General features: G+C 32.1%; 1 protein-coding gene across 4 annotated transcripts; it reads right to left on the bottom strand.

Moving 5' to 3' along the window:
* Positions 1-1,267: 1,267 nt before the first annotated feature.
* Positions 1,268-20,629, bottom strand: LOC109052800 (oxysterol-binding protein-related protein 1-like). Of its 4 annotated transcripts, none has more exons than XM_042749030.1 (29): positions 20,342-20,629; positions 17,752-17,877; positions 17,581-17,666; positions 17,385-17,459; positions 15,936-16,047; positions 15,772-15,857; positions 15,529-15,673; positions 15,126-15,193; positions 14,905-14,949; positions 14,753-14,826; positions 13,243-13,306; positions 13,032-13,133; positions 12,824-12,946; positions 11,619-11,700; positions 11,423-11,529; positions 10,912-11,074; positions 9,431-9,605; positions 8,056-8,131; positions 7,828-7,962; positions 6,828-6,925; positions 5,345-5,527; positions 5,041-5,148; positions 4,863-4,952; positions 4,649-4,775; positions 4,425-4,532; positions 3,610-3,733; positions 3,383-3,473; positions 2,948-2,968; positions 1,268-2,338 (listed from the first exon to the last, which is right to left on the bottom strand). In XM_042749030.1, the coding sequence occupies exons 2-29, from the start codon at positions 17,873-17,875 to the stop codon at positions 2,236-2,238; spliced, it is 2,895 nt and encodes a 964-aa protein (XP_042604964.1). In that variant the 5' UTR covers positions 17,876-17,877; positions 20,342-20,629; the 3' UTR covers positions 1,268-2,235. The 4 variants fall into 4 exon arrangements, with proteins under 4 accessions (XP_042604964.1, XP_042604962.1, XP_042604961.1 ...); XM_042749028.1 differs by lacking the exon at positions 20,342-20,629 and adding an exon at positions 17,972-18,239 and having other exon boundaries at positions 11,423-11,517; XM_042749027.1 differs by lacking the exon at positions 20,342-20,629 and adding an exon at positions 17,972-18,238.
* Positions 20,630-20,750: the final 121 nt, after the last annotated feature.

Raw genomic sequence — 20,750 nt, 5'->3', positions numbered from 1 at the left:
GTTTTGAATTTTTACATGGTTATATTTTTACTGAAAATATTATATAAAATATAATATTTGATTTTTTTTTTTTTTTTTTTTTGCAAAGTACCACATTTTTTAAGCTAGCCAAATTGATCAAATATTGGATGTTGAATCAGTCTAATTATATATCGGTCTGTCACTAGTTGATGACACTTTTGCAGGTTAAAACGCATTGCATTCAAGGTTAGCTGTTTTTATTGTATGTATTGCAAAGTTCCATTTTAACACTAAACCATGTGTTCCCTTTGTAATACGTCAGGGGATATAGAACATATTTCATGTTATTCTGTGTATTATGTTTGAGAACAGCAGCATGACTTTGGTCCTCATGTCCTCTGTTGGTCAGCAGATATTTTCTGAAGTGAAAACCGTGTACAACTACATACTGGTTTTCCTCTGGGCCAGGGGAGGTCATTTTATTTTGGACCTTTTTTTTTTTTTTTTTTTTTGACGAGCCATATGTTGTATTTGTTTTTTTGTGCCAGAGGTTCTGTAATAATATTTTTGGCTCAGGCTTATCATTTGTAGACTTTTAACAGCGCATCAGTATCTCCTTTTGATAATGTCGCCTCTGAATAACTTGAATTAATTTAAGCTGGAATATATATTGTGAAATTGTTGTGAAACTTGCACCTTCTTATTTTCTCGGCCCATAGCTGTAACGTTAATTCGCTACTGTACATGATTCCCTCTGGTCTCTCTGTCAGTAACTCCAGAGGCTAAAAAAAACGTCTTCACTGTGAAACGTGTCAATATTGGATGTTCAGGGTATTTATACCTTGTGAGGACAACAGAATTAGGAAATTTCAATAATAAAAATAACGAAACTTGCCATTAAACTTTGTACGTGAGTTCAGTGTTCACTGCATTATGATGGTTTGCAGAACTCAGATGGTAAGTTTGATTTTCTGAAGTAAAAGTGAGAGAAAAGAGGAGAAATCTGTCAGGATTTGTCCCTCTAAACAAATTTAACAAGGTGGATAGGTGGGAATGTGTGATTTTTGTGTAGAGATGTGGGGGCGTGTTTGAATGAGCCGTTTTAGGGGGACGTGGCAGAGTCTTAACTTTGATAAAGAATATCTCTTTGGATTTGAAACTTTAGTCTTTGCAACTTTACAGATCTTCTTCATGCACCAAGAGCTTGTAACACTCCAAAGAGAAAGGAAAAATTGAAATCGCATCATGACCCCTTTAAAAACAAAGTGTTTCTGTCTTGTTTTTGATTTAGCATAAAATGTTCATACACCTTTTTATGTTTTTTATTTTTTCAGATGTAATCTAAATATAATCTTTAATGCCTTTTATGCACAGAATTATTCTCATTATGCTCATTATCTGTAGGAATTTTTGTTAGATAAATCTACAAAATATACACACAAACACATGTAACACACAAAATAAATCGACATGGGGTTAAAAGTACTGCATCAAGTGATCAGTACAGCTTCAAGTTCCTGACCAACTTTATACTTTAAAAATAGACAAATAACTGACTCATGATAAATACATAATTAAAATAAGATTGTTATATTATAATATAACAAAAGACATTCATCAATATATTAGTGACACCACAGAGTTTTCTCTCTTAAAAATAAAAAAAAACCCTTCACAACAGAAAAAGCAGCAGAAATGGACACTGTGCTAAATACTGCATTGTATGTGGAGAATATGAACTCTGAATTTTAAAATGTTAGATTCCAAATGTGTAACAGTAATTTTCACAACCAGTTGTTTTATACCACATTCCACACTCAACACAGTGGGAATGTTCCAACTTAAGAAATGCCAGGTTCATTTTTAAGCCAATGAAAAAAAAAAAAAAAACGGACTCAGACTTGAGCCTTGGGGGACACCCAAAATATATTAGTTAACAAATCTTTTTTTTTTTTCCTTTTCATTTTTCATAAGACTAAAACAGAATCATTATTGCTTATACAGTACACTGATATTACTATATCAAACCCAACTTGTAATTATCATCTTCATGATATATCACAATCTGACCCTTGATTGTTGCATATGCATGTAAATATGAAAGTGTAAAACTAAATTCAGATTAGTGAGTTTAAAATAAAATTCTCTCTTGAAACAATAGTATTTATGATATTTAAAATGTTCACCTGGTCAACCAGCGCAGGGTGCATAGTTTTATAGTTACGTTACGTGTAGTCCTGACTATACAATTTATTGATGTAAGGTTCCTGTAGGTCAGTAGATGTCCGGTACTTGAGAATAATCACGGTCCCAGTAGCCACTGGAGAACAGCCAGTCCTGAGAGCCATTGTGTGGATTTGGACCTTGATGAAACCACCTGTTTCAGGCAAGAAAACATTATAACATGATCATTTTAGTTTTGTCACGTTGAGTTGCTTGGGGTCAGTCAAACATGTGTAAAAAATGTTTCATTGACCCCCATTACAATCGTCTTATTCTTTGTTGAATAGATTCGGTGGAGTATTTGGCTGTAACAACTAAACCAGGTGTACAGTTTCACAATGCTCTCGCAGTAGAAGGCCAGAGAGCTCTGTTTACATTGTCTTATTCCACATTAAAAATTAAAAAAATTCATTCTGTTAGTGTGAAGTGCCATTTGCATATATTAAAAAGACTGTAGATATGACATACTATATATTTATACATTTGGTGTAATACTACTAGTATTAAAAGTTCTTTAGTTGTTTTCCATCATAAATTATTGAATTTAAATAGTATTTAAAAGCTCATAATGGTGAACCCCTATATACAAAACAAATGTTTTACTATCATTATGTATGTGACTACTGTCACACAAGTTGTTCTACCACAAACAACCCATCTTGTGCTATAATTACAGACTGTGGCTAGATCCCAGTCGCTCAAGGCAAATAAATTACTGAAACAGTTGAATGCAAAAGACAGCGCAACAAAGCAAGCGTCAAACCTGGGGCCCAAGGCGACGTTTCTGCTCACCGCAGCAAAGTCACAGGACACATAATAATGCCAGAGGAAATAAAAGAGAAAATGTGGTTAAATGCAAAGGACAGTACCCACTGAACCAGAACTACGAGTGCTGTTAAACATCAATGAGCTAAATAAATGACCAAGTTTAGTAAACACAATAGAATTTGTCACGCAGTTAGTCACAAGCAAACCCTAATATCACAAAAAATGTTACATGTGCATCTTAGATACTACAGTTATTTTTACTGGTATTTTCCAATATGTTCATCAAAAATGGAAAAAAATAAGTACTGTTTGAAGGAGATCCCATATTAATTTATTATGATTTTTGAGTGTTAACAATAACTGTAGTAGTAACTTTTTGAATACGCAAACAGCGAAATGTGCAAATATTAAATATGAAATATTTCTGCACCTCGTCTTCCACTCATCATCCGACTTAGAGCGGTTCTTACGTGCCGCCCTCTGTTTCTCCTCCAATCTCTTCTTCTCCTCACTGGCCAGGTCTAAGATGTCCAAAAAGGAAGTTATTCAACCTCTGAATATTTAAATGTAGCTCATTTGTGATAAGTTCTAAGAATATAAAGTATGACTTGGATACATCATCAGCAATGGCACAAAGCGGTGCATGGAAACACAAACCGATGTCTCCGTTCTCCATGGCTCGTATGTCCGGCCTCAGTCTGCTGTCCGTTTTCGGGATGACCGCTTCAATCTCTTTGTCCAGCTCATTGAGCTGCATTGCGAATGTAGTGAAGTTGTACATCTTTTTACATGCAAATGAAACCAAAATAAAGAAAATTAGAAAATTCAGATTTCAAAGGATGCTCAAATCAACAGCATTTGTGGCATATTTTGATTACTACAAAAATAATTTCCACTCATCGCTTGTTTTCTTGTGGAGGTCAGGGTGATGCACTTAGTATGAGCCAATTTTCCATCATAAAATTGTATAAAATTAACAAAAATTATTTTGATTAATATATTATTTATTTCTTTTAAATTTGTTTTGTATTGAATTCAATTGTAATTTATTTTATTTTTTTTGTTTTGTTTTATTTGAACAATAAATCTGTCATTTTAAGGCTTCGACATTGTCACTGTCAAGTGTAAAATTGGCTAAATTTTACACAGAAAAGCTTAGTACGATTTTTTTTTTTTAAATCCTGTAAACATATACTGCTCACATGTTATGGCTATACTATTAAAATTGTGATTTTTTTTTAACGTTTACAAATTCTTCTGTTAAACCTTGAGCTGTACTTATTTTACAGGGTTTACAGTGTTATGACAAAGTTGTTAAATTGGATATAACTATACACAAAAATAGTACTTTTTATTTTAAAATCATGTAAATGCTCATATTGTTCACATCTTGTTGCTAAAAAGAAACCTGATTATTTTAACACGCCATTCACAGTAAAAAGGCTTCCCAGAGCTCATATTCTGGGCCAGACCTGGACAGAGTTGACTGGTCTAGGTGCTATTCTCCAGAGCAGCTGACTTCCTGGGATCACCTCCAGTAAATCTCCTCCTGACTGAAGTGTTTCTTCTGAGTCTGATGACTGAGAAACACCAAGCAAACAGTTACAAACCATACAGTGTATCGCTCACATTTAGCCATATCGGATTGGAATCATTATATGGGTATACAATGTAGTATAAAAACATTCAGAAACACCTGTTTACTGCTTTTCTTGTCTTCCGATGCTTTCTTATCGTTCTTCTTGTGAGTTTCAAATGTAGCGGTGTCGACTGTGTACATGCACTCCGTCCATTTCCCATAAAGGTTGCACACTTTCTTTTTTTCATGGAATACACAAGTAATCAATGTAAAATAGAAATGTAGTGATGGCATGAACGTTTATCATGGAAACTGAACTCAAACAACGGACCTCTTGTCCAGGATGTAGCCTTCAACCTTATGTAATTCTTTGCCAAAAAGGCCACACGGTTTGAAACTCAGGCAGCATTTTTCACCAGTTCTGTTGGGAATTAGAAGTCAAAAGGGCTGCATTAGTAAAGCTAGTGAAGTTAAACCAGAACTAGTATATTTCAGAGTCTCGTTGATACCTGTGGTTGATAACCTCCACATTGCCGTACTGTTCGATCCACAGCTGTCCCACGATGATGTTGTGCACACAACACGTGGGGTTCATCCATGTGTATGCCTCATTATGCCTGCAACGAGGTTATTATTCGCCAATGCCAATAAACAAAATCTGTGTACTAACATTTTCATAAATCATGATTCACCAATGACTTTCATACTAAAATGTATTCTAAATTTACGAATAATGGACAGGGACAGCTGAAAGCACAAAAAACAATGTGTGGATATTAATAAAGCGTCTTCGCACCCAGAGTAGACGCTTACTTGGGAAGTTCTAGAGTGATGATGCCTTTAGGTTCGGCCTCCACACTTTTGCCCCAGAACTTCAGTTTGGGGTAGATTGAGCCATGAAACACAAAGTCCTTCTGCAAACCCTCTGCGTGAAAGGCGCTGACGGGAGGATGGTGGCTCACTTGTTCTGAAATCAGCCGGAAACCGAGATCATCCCTGAAGGTTGAGGAAAAAACATGGTAACTATCTACAAGACCACAACACATTGATGTATTGATTGAAAAATCACATTTGCAATGCTAAATGCTAACAAATTAACATTAAAAAGGCAAAAAAGTGATGCTTGCTAACAATGAAAAAAAATCACATTTGAATTGCTAATATTAACCCTCCTCTGGTGCTGTTTGAAAAAAATTACGTAATTAACTGAATGGTACAAAACCTGGTAAAGATTTTGGCATTTGCTATGTGAACAACATACTAAAAAAATCATAGACACTTGTAGCATTCATGGTCAAAAATGGCCGCATTGGAAATGAATGGGAAGTGAATGTCATCTAGTGGAAACGTTTGGTACTGCGCCCAAACAAAATCCTGAATCCTACTAAGAGTTAATTTTTTGAGATATCAACCTCAAATTTGAAACACAACTTGTTTAGATTAAACTTACATACTTTTTGTTAGTTTCACGTAACCCCTTTTTTTTTTTTTTTACAACCAAAACTAAGTCATTGCTCCAAAGTAATCGAGATGTATGACGGTTAAGTTGGAAATTTCTTTTTCAGGTATATGCTCAAAAAGTGTTAACAGGTTATAAATAGATCATAACTAATACATAAATATAATTTTGTACCATAAAATCCCCTGTATTACAAAATTACTTCATACAAAAATTAAGTTTTGATATATTTATGGTAGGAAATTTACAAAATATATTCATGGAACATGATCTTTACTTAATATCTTAATGATTTTTGGCATAAAAAATATATATATATTAATTTGACCCATGTTTTTTTGGCTATTGCTAAAAATATACCCCAGCGACTTAAGACTGGTTATGTGGTCCAGAGTCACAAATATTAAATAAAAACACTACCGAACTTAAATATAATACATTCATCTCATTGAAATTTTTTTTTTAAAACTAAACATAATTTTTGTCTGCCATGAGAGCAGTACCAGATGGTTAAAGATGCAGTTAGATTAGAGAAATTCTGAAGCATTGTCAATAGTGTAGCGCTGAATGAAGCACTGCTCACACAGAAGTCACTTTCAAACCAAACGTTTGTTCGTCAACGTGCAATTCACAAAGATGACTTGAATCCGTTGCAACATTTGCGTGGGGAAATCTTTCGTCCCTCACACGAAATTCACAATCGGCTGAATTACTATTGAAATAACTGAATTTAGCCATAAAAACATTAGCAAAAAAATAAATAAATGTGACCGCACCTTCATGCTAATGTCAAAGCTAAAATATTAGCATTCAATTAGGGTTGGAATCTCTCTTTACCTGACTAGCTCATACGTTTCTCCTAGCAGGGGGTTGAAGGGTTTACCCGTCCTTTCCCACTGAGACGCCACGGCTGATACAGCAAACGCAGCCACACACTGGATAGAAAACACATGCGTTTGTTTACTTAGAATATATATATTAGAAATCGACAAGTTAGACAGTTTTTCATCCAGGCAGCTATTAGAAGAGATTTCATAGGGCTTTGAAATCCAAGAAATATCTGTTTAAAATGCATTAAAAAGCCTATTGAAAAGTTCATAAAACTGGAAATGTTGGCAAATGGACATTGTAGTTATTTTTATTTTTTTAACTACAGTAAGTAATAATTATAGCTCAGTATACATGGGTTTTTGTAAATTTTGAGAGCAATGTAGGTGATCGCCAGTATAATGGTATAGATGTTGTCAAATGATTAATCGCATCCAAAATAAAAGTTTTTGTTTACATAATATATGTGCGTGTACTATGTATATTCATTTTGTAGCTATATAGAAATACACATACATACAGTATATATTTTTTTAAAAATATTTACATGTATTTAAATGTATATATTTATATTCATATAATTTATATTATATATAAATATATTTAATATATAAACAACATATTTTTTTCTAAAATATATACATGCATGTGTTTGTATTTATATATACATTACACACACACACACGTTATGTAAACAAATGTAATCTTTTATTTTTTATTAATCACGATTACTCGTTTGACAGCACTAGTTATAAAATAATAATTATAGTATATAAATGAAAAAAAAAAACTGCCAAATTTATTTAATACATTTATTACTTAAGGTTATTTATTTTACAAAATATTTAATTTAAATAATTAAATTAAAATAATTTTACTAATATTTCAAGTTGGGAAAGTTGGGTGATTATTTGGCCATATTTCATAGTTATTTAGCACGATAGGCCTGTCATGGTTTTACTGATGTTCAGATACTTCAGGGACATGCAAATATGTTTGTTGTTTTTACCTTCATTCTCTCAATAGAGTCGTCTGAAGCATTGGCCTGATGGATGAGGTTTGTGTGCTCCATATATTCTGTTAGTCTTTGTAGAAAGCTCAGCGGCTCATTAAAAATAACAGGCATGGTGATCTTAGACAGCTCCTGAAACAGAGATGGAATCAGTCAAAATATGGTGCTTAATTAAAGTGTTTTGACAGAAAAAGACACATGATAGTATGATAGTAAAAAGCTCACCATCCCAATGCACTTCCTCAGTATGCTCCAGATGCTGAAGTCATTTCTGGAGAACATGGGTGCTGGTAAACTTGACCTGTGGAATAATTAAAGGAAACTGAGCTGTGCGTTGTCAGCTTCTGAAAAATGTCTGATTACAGTAAGAAACCACTACTAGTTAGTTGTTTCCATGGAAACGGTTTCTGCTGTTGTCATGCAGACAGAAGACGTCTAGACTGGCGTTATCAGTCAGGTAACGGAAGCTTTATATCTTATTCAACAAAGCAAGGCCAGTGTCCCGATCAGTTTCAAAGTGCTCAAGATACACAGAAACCTGCTCTTTTTATACTGTACCTGCTGAATGTCAACATAACAATAAAGAGATGTCGATACTTGTTGCATTTTTTGCATTTTACATAGTATTAATATACAAACAGTACAAGTATTTACACACAATTATTATTTCTTTAAAAATATTTTATACATATATACGTGCGCGCACACACACACAGATTACTTTTAGCTTACTTTTGACATAACTTGTTTGTAGATTTGAATGGGATTATTGTTATTTAAAAAAAAAAAAAAAACCTTTAACCAACAATAGAGAACACGTGAATATGTTGTAAAATAATTGTAATATTAACTTCAAATCTCAGGATGACTTTAATTAAATAATTTAGGTGTTAATTTAGGGGTTTGACTGACAAAAATTTGTGAATCCCTGCTTCATGGGAAAAAAAAGGGAGAATCAATAAATTATGAATAATTTACTGTCATTGTGTAAATTATTTGTAATCTTGTACTCCATAAAGTGACTGTAATCTGATTATGAATATTTACACAAAAATATGTTTTATTATTTAAAAAAAAATATTTATCATATGAACATCAACTTGCATTTTCTAAATACAATATTATAAAATAGAGTTATCCAGTAAATAGAAACAACTCTCTGTAATTGGCTGCAGAGTCAGTCAGCTATTCGTCAACGGGACGTCAATCAACATCCCGAGCCTTAAAAGTTCAAATTACGGCGTTAAACTCGGCAACCTCATCAATCTTTTACCGTTTCATTATGAGCGCCTCTTCTGGCCTCGGCTCGCTAAATTATTTACCACAAGATTCAAACCAAAACAGAACACAGAAGATTGCGTCTAAGAAACTAGACAAATAACAACAAAGTGACACTGAAAAACAAACAGAGCTGAATGTTACGTCTGAGACATGGTTTATTTTTATACTCGCATAAGTTTGTTTGTATTTAAAATGCATTGGGAATTTCTAGCTACTTTTAACTTTCAAAAACGTATTTAACTAATGTTGTTACGCAAGAAATATCTGGCACAAAATAGCTGGTGTGATAGTGTACTGTTTGTGTTTTAGGTATTCCCACCTGTGCTTCCTCACTCCGTTCACTGTGGCCACCTCATCATTGTCCTCTTCCTCTCCACGACGGTCATCCTGGGACATCCTGCCGCTGAGATTACTTGAGATGCTGCAGTAGAGCACGGACTTGAAGTCCTCTTCGTCTTCGTCACAACCGCTCAGCGAGGGCTCAGAGTCCGAATCTGCGGCAACAGAACGCAAACAGACATGGCTTAGACGGACAATGAGCGGCCGACGGCAACAGGCTCTCGCAGGAAACCTGAGCAGGGGATCAGGTGGCGTTTAATGCAACCACACAGTCGGAAGTGACTGGACACGTCCCGAAGAAAGGTGCCTCATACTTACGAAGCTCATTCTGAAGATGTACTTGTTACTGTAACAGCAGTCACACTGCAGGATCTGATATGGCTGAGTTTTACACTGGCTTTTTGTCCATAATTATACTGTACACCATGGATATCATACGAAAAAATGATAATCAGGATGTGATAATCTTCAACTGATATACTTATATAACTGAAAACTCATAAAACTTAAAAGGTGACATTGATGAGCCTTGGTGCTCATGTGGGAAACACAGGTTTGGATTCGATCTACAGTATGTGGTTTTCTGATCACATCACTTCTAATCTTTTTTGTCACTCTACTATTTTATTCGATAAAAATAGGGGAAAATGTGCATCTGAAAATGTTACAGAGATTTGTATATTTTATAAATAAAATACTACAAGTAAATGAGACATTAACTTTATTCATTTTATTTCTACTACTGTACCTGCACAATAAAAAGGCAAAAGTCCATATATAAAAAATAAAGTAAAGTAAAGTAAAATGAAATAAAATAAGATACTTGGCCAAATTCTTCAGTGTATTTTTCAAAGTATTCTGGTTTATTATAATACATACATCATGCCATCACAACAACGTAATGTACAGTAAAAGATTTGAAAAAAATATTTGTGAAAGGTTTTATTAATTTATTTGTATTTTAAAGATTAATTTTAAGTAAGTGTTAGATGACAGAAAGTACACTACAGTTAGAAAATTTGGGGTCAGTGATAATATTTTTTAAATACATCTCTTAAGCTGACATTTATTTGGTAAAAAATACAGTAAAATCAGTAATATTGTGAAATATTATTACAATTCAAAAGAACTGGTTTCTATTTAAATATATTTTAAAATGTATTTTTTTCTGGGAAACAAAGCTGAATTTTCATCATCATTACTCCAGTCTTCAGGGTCACAAGATCCTTCAGAAATCCTCCTAATATGCTGATTTGATAACATTTCTTATTATTATAGTTGCGCTGCTTAATATTTTTGTGGAAACTAAATTTTTTTTTCAGGATTGTTTGATGAATAGAAAGTTCAAAGAACAGTATTTATTTGAAATACAAATCCTTTGTAAGATTTCAAAAAACCGACCCCAATCTTTTGATCAGAAGTGTTTGAATGTTTGGCTGTGTTACTCTCAAGCATACGAACCGGACAGAGCGTCGTAGAACTCGTCTCCGCTGAGGACGCTGCGGGGCGACGATCCTTTGACCACCGACTGCTCCAGCTCATGATGTTCAGTCGCCAGCGTCTGCAGAGCCTCCGACAGGATTTTATTCTTCTCCACTTCCTGTTTCAGTTTCACACTGCGTGCCTGGAAAAACAGACACGCTTTAAAATCCACTATATGTAGACATATTTTATACTTCCCATGTATTTGTAATCATTAACTATGAATTTAATAGCTGTTTTTATTTTTTAAAAGTTATTTTTGGGGTTTTAGCCTCTTTATTTGACAAATATAGGAAATAGGGAGATCAAATGTATAATGTTGCAGCTAAATTCGAACCTGTGTAGTCAAAGTGAGCACCAAGGCTAAAAAACACAACACATTACAAATGCGTTGACCACTGTGCCACGACTCAGTTTTTAGCAGGCGCTTATAATAACCTCCTCAAGTAGCTTCATAGCAATGGATGTGTGCAGTGAAATGGGTACGTACTCCTTCCTGTTTGGAAAAAAGCCCCAGACACTGGTGCAGTGAGGAGCAGGTTTCACTGGAGGCTTCACAAACCTCCTTCAGCTTCTGAACGATGGCTGCAGGGAGTCCTGCCAGAATATAAAAATGCACTATGGCTTAGCAGATCTGCATATGTGGTTTTGGCCAATCAGATGCAGCGGATGATTTAAGTTCTTACGTTCGGCCAGGCCATCTTCTTTGACCATGGACAGGAGGGCCAGCATCTCTGTCTCCAGTCTCTGATGGCACGCCTCGGCCCGCTGCAAAACAAAAGAGGAACAAGAAAACACACAGAAATAAAAAAGGATACTGTGTGGAAGAGAAAGGCTAAGACTGTTAGAAAGGGTCAGGGTTAGTCAACTTTACCACTTCCTGTGGTTAGAGCGAAAAGGAAAGTCAGAACACTTTTTTTTTTTTTTTTTTAACTGCAGAAATTTTATGAGTGTGAGACATATCATAATACTGGCTATTTATAGTCCATTTTTATTGTGCATAAAAATTTTAATAAATTATTTTATTAATTTAATATCATTAAAAATGTTTGTCATTAAATAAAATAAACAATTAAAATTTGTAATTATATTTTATTTTAATTCCTGTCATTTTAGTGTTCATTTATGTCATTTATATTTGTGTATGTATATATTTATATATATATATTATAGTCATATATATATATATTGATTTTATTTACACTATTTGTTGCCTTATTTATATTTATATATGAAACTGTCTGTTTACATAATATGTGTGTACTGTGTATATTTATTAATTTATTACGTATATGTATGTATGTGTTTAAAAATGAACAAAAAATAGTTTTCACTGCCAGTATTCATCTTTGTTGTCGTTTATGTAAACAATACAACATTTTTCATCTCATAGATAACACTGTCACATAATCCAAACAACAAAATCAAATGAATAATTTAAACTTTAATTTTAGTATTACATAGCCTTATTGTCTGTACTTGTAAAATGTTTGTAATATATAATTTAAAGTTTTCAATGTATGTTTAAAAGTTTATATATACTATACTTTAAAACATACATTGAAAACTTTAAATTTTATATTACAAACATTACAAACATATACACACACACACACACACATGTATTTTTTTCTCCAAACATTACAATAAAAAATACATTTTCAAATATGTATTTCTTAAATACTTGTTTTTCAACTATTTTTTTTTAATCTGGCAGTATTCGTCTTTGTAATTTTTTTTGTAAATAATACAATCTTTTTCTGCTTATAGATCATTTTGTCACATGATTAACAGCTACATGAGGAAGAAAGGCCATGTGCATCTTCTCAGCAGACGTGATCGTCAAGATGCGACTTCATCAACAAACCAAGATGCAGATGTGATTTCTCACCTGAAATGAGTCAGAAAGCTCATGTACAGACACAACGTTGTCGTCCTCTTCCTCGCTGTCTGGGTCTTGTGAGCAGTAATGCGTGCTGAAGGCTGAATGTTCCTCTATGGCCTCCAGCCACATCTGAAAAACAACACACACATATTCACACAAACATACATGACACACTCCGGTCTGGACTACACAACAGAGCTGAAGGGAATCTTACTTTTCTGGTGGCTTCGGGGTTGTTCTTCTGTGACACTTTGAAATGGTGCACACTGTTGTCAAAGCACTTGATGGTGAAATAGCTGTTATCTTTCGCTTTAATCTGACAGTTGAAAAAGAAAAAGCAGTTTTGGGAAAACCTGTTAACAATCCCACTAAACATGAATCAGCATCTTATTCATTTTTTTTTCATTTCATCAAATGGATCTTACTATGCACTGCGCTTGTGTTAGTGGTTTGCAACCTTGCCGTTGTGTGTTTGAATCTGCATCTGACTTGATGAGTTAAAAAAATAGTGAAAAGTTGCTAAAAAAATTACAGTTGCCAAATTTTTGTTTCTGCACATTTTGCAAAATAAGTAATTTTGACACCATTAAAAAGTATTATATATTACGACCTTGAGTTATGCTACAATAAAAATTAGTTTTCAAATGTGTATTTTTTCACATTTAAGGTTTCACATATTTATTTCTTTGAATCTTGTTAAATAATTCTTTAATTTCAAAAATTTTACTGTAATTATTATACATTATGAAAGTTAAAAAAGAATGAAATATTACAATAAAAATTATCTTTCAAAGAAAATGTTTTTAATTTAAGCAATTTCGCTATTATTACAGTATTCAAGTATTTATTTTTTCAAATTTTGCAAAATTAAGTCTTATTTTAGCTATTTTTATTACATTTTATTACATGTTAAGAACTTGATGATTTAAAAAAGGATGAAACTTTACAATAAAAATTACACTTTTCGCATATTTATTTATTTGAATCTTGCTAAATAATTCTTTAATTTCAGAAATTTTACTATAATTATATTTTATTATACATTATGAAACAGAGTTAAAAAAGATTAAATATTACAATAAAAATTAGCTTTCAAAGAAAATATGTTTTTAATTTAAGACATTTTCTATCATTACATTTTATTACATATTATGACTTTAATGAGTTAATATAAGTATGGAACACTACAATAAAAAATACAGTTTAAGTATTTATTTTTTACAATTTTGCAAAATTAAGTCTTATTTTAACTAGATATATTTTTATTACATTTTATTACATGTTATGAACTTGATGATTTAAAAAAGGATGAAATTTTACAATAAAAATTACAGTTTTCACATGTATTTCTTCAAAAGTTTGCTAAACTCTTTCATTTCAGAAATTGAGTTATAAAATAGTTATAAAAAATAGTTTTCAAAGACAAATAAGTTTTTAATTTAAGCATTTTTGTTATCATTACATTAGATTACATTTTATGGATATAATATAAGGATGGAACACTACAATAAAAATATAAAAATATTTATTTCTTAAAATACTCCAACATAAGACTTTCATTTCAGAAATTTTGCTATCATTGATTTATCATATATTATGACACTGAAATAAAAAAAATAATGAAAATGAATTGAAATTATTAAATGAAACATAAAAATTAGTCTGATTTTCCAAAATGAGTCTTAAAGCAATTATCCTATCATTAGATTTTATTATATATTATGACCTTGATGAGTTGAAAAATAACTTTACAGTATTTATTTCTTCAAATATGAAACATTTCAATTAAAACTGAAGTTTTAAATTATTTATTTCTGTACATTTTGCTAAATAAGTCTTTAATTTCAGTAATTTTGCTATCCTTAAATTCTATTATACATTATACTTTTATTTTAATTAGTGCATCACATTTTTGGAATAGAGGCAGGTACTCACTGTTTAGGGTACCATGACAAGACTCCATCCTGAAGAACTACCCAGTAGGAGTGCCAGCCGAAAAACCTTGAACTCTGCAATAAAAATAAAAAAAGCAAATTGAAATACAGAATAAAACAAGAAAAAAAAACATAGATTTTAAAAAAACATACCTTCCAAAGAGGCCCCTCGAACATTTTAACATGTCGCGTCATGCCCTGCAGAAATCAAAGTGTTGTAAAAACAAAACAAAATTCACAAAAAAAGGCACACCACTGTAAATAAGTGTAAAATGAGAAATACATCAGTGTTATGATATGATATGGTGATGGACAAGGTATTTTTAAAATATATATATTTGCGATATCACAAATGTCCAGATAAATTAACCTACTTTCATAACATTTCCAGTAATGATCTGCTTCATTTCTGCATCGTTAGCCAAATCAAAAACAGTCTGATCTGAAAACAAATGAGAAACAAAATGCAAAAATTATGTTTCAGATGACCACAAAAAGTCAGGTCATTTAAATATATATATATTTATTTAAATATATATATATATATATATAAATCATGCACTGTTATTTTGTTTTGTTTACAAAAAAATGAAAATAAATAAAGTGTCATATTAATTTCTAGATGTACTAAAATTGTAAAAATATGACTATGATAGTAACAAACCTAAAACAACACATAGTTGTACAGCGAATTGAGAAAATATTGACCTGGCGAAAAACGCAACAGTGTTGACTGCTTTCAAAAAAATGAGGCTATAGTAAGGTGGAGCTCATTACCGTTTTTGTTCTTGATGTTGGGGTTGGCCTTGTGCTGCAGGAGTTTGACGGCACACTGTTTCTGGCCTCTGTAAGCGGCGCAGTGCAGAGGTGTGTTTCCCAACAAGTCAGTGCAATTTATGTTCGGGGGTTTCTTCATGTTTAGCTACATGAGGAGCCAGAAGATCAGATATTACGGTTTAAAAAACTAGTTTAGAAACAGAGTAGAACAGCAAAGTTTCTCAGAGTAGTTAGCAAGGTTACCAGTCTTGTGAGGGTAGATATGGCTCCTTCTCGCGCCGCCTCCAGCAGCTGCTCCTCTAGTTTCCTCTCTTCAGTCCTCTCAGCAGCTAGAAGATCAAAATCAAATGGTAATAATTTAGGAATCATTCAGCAGAGTCATATTCGGTACGATTTCATGCACTTACCCTCCAACATGCTTTTAATCTCAGCACTCTGGGTAATGTCTTTAGGTATCTGGGCCATCCCGTTGATGACAGAAGCACAAGCGTCGTACTGAAGAAGCAACATTACAACCTCCTAAACGGCCAAATCAACATTCAGTTAGTATTCAGAGTCCAATCAGTGCTCGGCTTTCAGTATCCAATCAGTATTCAGCATGCAGGCGAGTAGTTATGTTTGTGAAAAATGAGGCTGTACACATTAATATGGCTCAGCTGTATAACACTTGTTAGTGATCGCCTGAAACAAACTGATAACCAATGTGCAGAACTGATATTTAATACAATAATAATGATCATTAGACTACACCAATAAAAACAACTTCTGTTTTTATTTATAATAATAATAATAATAATAATAATAATAATAATAAGAGTATACAAATAGTATAAAGTGTTTCATTAAAATGTATCAAATAAAGTAGTACAATTACAGTACTTCATTAAAATGTAAATATGTGTAAATATATATATATATATATATATATATATATATATATATATATATATATATACATACACACACACACCTATATATACATACACAATTTATAATATATTTTTAATAATGAAACCATTGTTTTGATTAAATAATAATAGCTAAAAAAAAATTAACTAACTAACACAATAAAATACAATAAAAACCTGATAATACAATAAAGAACATGTTTTATGAAAATTAATAAAAAACAGTTATCTATTTTTGCAAACTATATATATATATATATATATATATATATATTATTTTCAACATTGGGGTATATATATATACACACAAACACACACTCACATTTCAAATTCAATTTTAAATTTTTAAATTGTATTTTAACATTTGTTAAAATATTATAACTATTTTATATATATATAATTTAAATAATACATTACATGTTATTAATATATATTATTAAAATATATAATATGCTTTATTAATGTAATTAAAAATGTATTAAAAACTTTAAATTACTTTAATTATTGAATTAAATAATATATATTTCATATATTGATTATTATATTCAATGTATTATGTATTCAGTGTATTTAAAAATAATACAATTAAATCAAAACATGTTATTAAAAATTATTTTATTTATTAAATGATATTATACATTGAATAAGAAATTTGAATATATTTTAATATTATAAAATTAACAGTAAAGTTCAGTAAAATTATTTAGTTAATACAAATTATCATTACAGTTACACAATGTCTTTGTGTTCTCAAAGTTTGCACATTTTTCATCTTTATTAAGGGCTGTTCATTGGGCTGCTACATATTTAAAAAAGTTATTTACTTTCTAAAAAAACAATAATCTGTAAATCCAATATTTAAAAACAAAACTTAAGGTAAAATCTGATTATCAGTCTGTCTCGAGCTAACATCCATACTCTCAGTGCATGAACATACACGATACATACATTTCTCCCAGTGAATGCTGCTTTATGGAGAGGTGTGTCTCCGACATTATTTGGCAAATTGGCATCTGCTCCTGCCTGTAAGAAGCACAGATGAGCTAAAACTAGACACGAATATACTGAGCACAAATTCTACTCATGAACATACCCATGTACACATACTGTATACGAGAATAGAGAAAGCTGAGACGATCGATACCTTCAATAAGGCCTCAACAACATCCTTGTGTCCAAAGTAGCAGGCCAGATGAAGGGGAGTCCAGCCATGATTAGATTTGCTCTTGCCTGACACAACGTAACGCTGTTAGAAGTACTCCAATATGTCTAGAAACATACCAATGGACAACAGAAACCTAATGACGTGTTCTACCCTTGCAGTTGATGTCGATTTCGGCCTCCTCCTTTATCTTGGACATCAAAAGCTCCTGTATCCCTTCTAGGTTCCCGTTCCTGGCGTCCCTGAGGAACCGCTCCTCTGGATCCAGCTCCTCCATGACTTCACCAACAAAACAAAAAAAGCATTACAGACCAAAAATCACAGACTTGAGGAACAGAGTAAGTGCAGTGTTTCTTAAAGGCGTGAAATCTACCAGGAAACATATGAAGGCGAATTCTTTGAAACATCTGCCATGTGATTTCCTTGTTTAGACTGGAGGAAAACTATGAGCGTCACATGACTCTGCTTTGATACGCATTCGTTTTCATGTAAAACGCCATAAACAGAGCAGAACCGTCATCAGAAATACCTTTGTATTAAAGATCTTGTGCAAAAGCACCAAAGAAAACCTGACAATATGATAAATCCTTTACAGGTTAACCCTGTATAGCCTAGAGTGTCATATCTGATAAGTTATCAACTCGATCAGAACCACATGCCTTCTGTCATGTGACTGAGCGTTTATACTCCTTTAGCAAATAAAAGACCTTTTCTAAAAAAAATAAAAATAATAATTCTTTCTTTCATTTTTTAGGAAAATCATGTTAAAATGTGAGCATCGAATATGATACATCATGTTTTTGAGAAACATTTCGTCTCTCAATTATCTTTGTATTGCATTGAATTATGGTTTTCCCTCTAAAACTTAATCGCATCCAAAATAAAAGTTTGATATATGTGTATATATGTGTGTATATTTATTATGTATATACAAGTACACACACATTCATGTATATATTAAAGGAAAATGTTATATTTGTATATTAAATTTATTTATATATAATATAAATTCTAAAAAATTATACATGTAAACATTTTCAAAATATATACTGTATGTGTGTGCATTTACATATAAATAATAAATATACACGGAGTACACAAATACATGTTTTATGTAAACAGAAACTTTTATTTTGGATGCAATTAATCACCTGACAGCACTAGATGTACACTGAAAATAATTAAAAATTAGGGTAATGATTCACATCTATATTTGTTAACTTGAGCCAATGAAAAATAAATATCTTGCTCTTAGGGCATTTAAAAAAAAAAAAAAAAAAAAAAAGATGTGAATCATTACCCTAAATTTTTCAGTGTAAGTAGTCTGTTATAAAGATTTCATTGATTTACATTAGCTATCAGAATTTACCGAATTAACATTTTGGCCATTTACAGCAAATTTAATACATTTCCTCTGAGTTTAGATGTTTTTCTCCCTCAAGTATGAGCTCCACATCCTCACATATATGAGCCATAAAAGCCTATGAAAGATACTCAACGAAAACACATATGAAAACTATTTCTTTTTAGATTTTGTCTAAAGGTTCAATAAACTGTTCCACTTCAAAAAAAAAAAAAAAAAAACATTGACTTTTATTTCATATGTCAGGCTTTACAGGGTTAACATGTCGCCCTCTGAAGCAACTAAGCAGGAAAAATGTGTTGGTATGCAGATTAACAACCTCACTTTTAACGCAATAACCGTTTAAAGCTTTCTTTGTGCTGAATGTAGGTCAGTACACTAAAAAACGTGTAATGTATATGTTTAAGAGTCAAACCACAACTGAAATGAATGAAAAAGGTTAAAAATCATGTGCTTTAGTGTGACTGTCAATCATTTCCTGGAAAGAACTAGTTAGACCACAAAGTTATGAAAGCTATTGTTTGCCTATAACAGTTGTAAATGAGTGGCTTGAGGGAGCTCATGGAAGATAATCTCGTAGCACACAGCAGTGAAGTCGACTGTGAACTGTCCTGTGGCTTTCTGGACGTCTTAAAGGGATAGTAAGATATTTGGAAGATGGCTGGTAATCAAACAGTTGGTGGTTGCCATTGAGAAATACTGTGGAAGTCAACGGGAACCACCAACTGTTTGATTATCAGCAATCTTCAAAACATCTTCTTTTATGTTCAACGTAAGAAAGGAACTCGTACAGGTCTGGAACGACACGAGGGTGAGCAAATGATGACAGAATTTTCATTTTCAGGTGAACTGTCCCTTTAAGACTTGATACAAACTTGTCTGAGCAAATCATCCCCGGGATTGTTCAACTTGATCAACCTGTCTTCATATCATTTCTATTGAGGAACTTTATGGGAACTGACACTTAAAACGATAAAACTAGCTAACCGTTCTGAAAGATAGTTCCTATATACATTGAATTTATCATCAGGATGTGGGTTTATCACTTAATTAGGTGAGGTGTGGTCAAAAATAAAATATGCAAACAGGAATAATAATAATATATAAAATCTAAATAAATTATATAAATCATATATATAATAATAAATCATTTATATAATAATATATGTATGTGTGTATAGTATATATATATATATATATATATATATATATATATATATATATATATATATATATAAATAATTAGGATATCTCTTTAACACTAATAAATCATAAAATCCGCTGTAAACATGTCAAAAATAACTTATCTATTAAAAAAGTAAAGTGGAAATATACTTGCATAAGTTCTGACTTTAAAAAAGAACTATGAAGAAGACTTGCCTGTTTTTAGTTAAGTTAAAGCATGACTTGAGTTTGGAGACACGCTACCATCCTCGATCCAGAGTCACTCCGCAATAACAGTTTAAATGCATTAATTAAAAAGAAAAAGGATTTCCATTAATTGTGCTTTATCGTAGATATGACAGAGCACGTGATGCCCAACTCACACACGTGAGTCTTTGCTAATAGTGCAGAGTTCTTCACAAGCATCTTCAGCAAACATCTCACAGTCTGTTGTGCGCGTGCTGCCGCTCGTGAAGTCAACGCAAACACGAACTACGACGTCATACGGCAACACGTAAATAAACAGCTGACTGACAACACTCGTGATGACGATGCACTACCGGTTTTGGTAAACAGCCACAGTAAAAGACGTGAACTTCTACTACTACTACTATTAATAATAATA

This window comes from Cyprinus carpio, chromosome B22 (genome assembly GCF_018340385.1).
Source record: "Cyprinus carpio isolate SPL01 chromosome B22, ASM1834038v1, whole genome shotgun sequence".
Classification (NCBI taxonomy): domain Eukaryota; kingdom Metazoa; phylum Chordata; class Actinopteri; order Cypriniformes; family Cyprinidae; genus Cyprinus; species Cyprinus carpio.
This window is presented reverse-complemented; position numbering and strand designations above follow the sequence as displayed.